Raw genomic sequence first — 2,197 nt, forward strand, 5'->3', positions numbered from 1 at the left:
TGGGGGAAAAAAAAAAAAACCACTTCACAGGTGAAAGATATTGAACTACCAGTTGACAAGTGTTTCTCCCCCCCCCCTTTTCCTAGAAGACATCATACACCTAACAAAATATTACTGCATCAGTAGACCACATTAAAGCCCTTGCCGATTTAGATAGCCGAAAAAGAACCCAGCAAACACAAGAAGTTCGTTTAGGTGATTTATTGTTTTGAGAAAAAAAAAAATAAACATTAAATATTACTGCATCAGTAGACCACATTAAAGCCCTTACGGATTTAGAGAACTGAAAAATACAGCAAACACAGAAACAAAGTTCGTGATATTTATTGTTAGAGAGAAAAAAAAAAAAAAAATCATGACTTCACTTGCTGCAACAGCCTCAACATGCCTGGTGAGAAGCGCTCGTTTTGAGTAGTCTGGGAGCGCAGTGGTGCTGTATCCTGAGGGTCAGGCTGCAACACAGACTCATAGCTTGAAGCAAGTTGTACATTACTGGGTTGCTCTAGGGGTTGGGAACCAAAACTGGAAAGAGACGCATAACTTGACTGCTCTAGCATAGAAGGGAGCTGGAATCCAGGCTGAAGAGACACAGATTGGCCACTGGGCTGGGACACAGACTGGTAGTGAGCTTGTGCTGACTGGTAGTTGGCTTGTGCTGACTGCAGGCCACTAGGTAGGGGCACAGACTGGTAGCTGGCTTGTGCTGACTGCAGGCCACTGGGTTGAGAGACAGGCTGGTATCGGGTCAGTCCTGGTTTTTGGCCACTAGGCTGTTGCATAGACTGGTAGCTGGGTAGTGAGCTTGTGCTGACTGGTAGTTGGCTTGTGCTGACTGCAGGCCACTAGGTAGGGGCACAGACTGGTAGCTGGCTTGTGCTGACTGCAGGCCACTGGGTTGAGAGACAGGCTGGTATCGGGTCAGTCCTGGTTTTTGTCTACTGGGCTGTTGCATAGACCGGTAGTTGGCTTGAGCTGACTGCAGAGCACTAGGTTGGGGCAAAGACTGATAGCTGGCTTGTGCTGACTGTAGGCTGCTGGGTTGTGATGGAGCCTGGTAACCAGCCGGTCCACTAGGCTGGGACACGGTTTGGTAGCTGGCTTGTGCTGACTGCTGGCCAAGATTTGAACTCGGGATGGGCCTGCCACCAGAAAATAGCTTGGAACCAACTAGTCTACTTCTCTGGGGCTTGACAAAGGACTGGGCATTAGCTAACAGTTGACCACTGGACTGTGAGCCAGTCTGCACTGGTTGCTGGCTATTAAAGGCCACAGACTCCTTACTAGTCTGCACTACAGTTTGATAGTTAAGCTGTGCTGGCTTGGGTACGGTCTTACTTCTCACACTTGTACTCAATGCAGTGGCTAGAGAACCAGAAACAAAACTGCCACCTGAAGATATCAGAGCCTGGATTTTGCCTTCTAACATCAGATTCAGAACCAATGTTATATACACTAGTCACTGGACCAGAGCCATAGGAGCCAGTTTGAGGGCTATAGCTTACACTGCTATATTCACCATTAACTGTAGCACCATAAGTGAAATTCTTGGATCTTAGTGGCCTAAAGGGATCCGATACATCTCCTTGGTCATACCAGCTGGAACTTTGCTGCTTCACATCATCCTGCATTGGGAGGCCAGCCTCATAGTACCCAGGATAACCTCCACTGCTAAAGCCACCAACTAAAACAAGTACAAAAGACACAAACAGACATCTAGACAAACTGTAATTGTGGAACTTGACTGAATAAGACGTACCACAACAGTGGACACAAAAGCTAAGAAGTGCTAAAGAAAACCTGCAAAAAAAAAAAAACACTTGTCAAACACATTTTTGTGTTATAGAAAACACACATAAAAATGCGAAACACCTGGACTGATTCACATCTTTGGCGTGGCGTCATTCATTATAAGGAGACGTGAAATGCTTGGTGTGCTTGGTGCGCTTCATAGTAACACTTTCATGTGTGGACAATGATTCTCAGAATGAAGACAGCTGCTATTGCAGAGTATTGCTTTTGGGTTGAAACTGGGATCAACAAGCTGTGAATCATTTGAAAATGGCTGCTATAATTGCAGCTGACCACTAGATGTCACTGGTAGGGTCTGTCTTTGAGGCTTTAAAGCTTTGAATCTTTTTTTGGTCCAATCAGGAAGAACCCTCAAAAGCTTCACAAGGCTTCATCTGCCCATCTCTAA

At 45.8% G+C, this 2,197-nt stretch overlaps 1 protein-coding gene across 1 annotated transcript in view; it reads right to left on the bottom strand.

Annotated features, from left to right (window-relative positions):
* Positions 1 to 308: 308 nt before the first annotated feature.
* LOC107731097 (probable serine/threonine-protein kinase samkC) overlaps positions 309 to 2,197 on the bottom strand; it is a 3,889-nt gene continuing 2,000 nt past the window's right edge. Inside the window, exons 3-4 of the mRNA XM_016542084.1 lie at positions 791 to 1,681; positions 309 to 617 (exon numbers count right to left, since the gene is read on the bottom strand). Of these exons, the coding sequence (XP_016397570.1) occupies positions 354 to 617; positions 791 to 1,426 (900 nt within the window). The 5' untranslated portion in view covers positions 1,427 to 1,681 and the 3' untranslated portion in view covers positions 309 to 353. The remainder of the gene's footprint in view (positions 618 to 790; positions 1,682 to 2,197) is intronic.

Source organism: Sinocyclocheilus rhinocerous, unplaced genomic scaffold (genome assembly GCF_001515625.1).
Source record: "Sinocyclocheilus rhinocerous isolate Xijiao unplaced genomic scaffold, SAMN03320098_v1.1 scaffold5632, whole genome shotgun sequence".
NCBI classification, from domain to species: Eukaryota; Metazoa; Chordata; class Actinopteri; order Cypriniformes; family Cyprinidae; genus Sinocyclocheilus; species Sinocyclocheilus rhinocerous.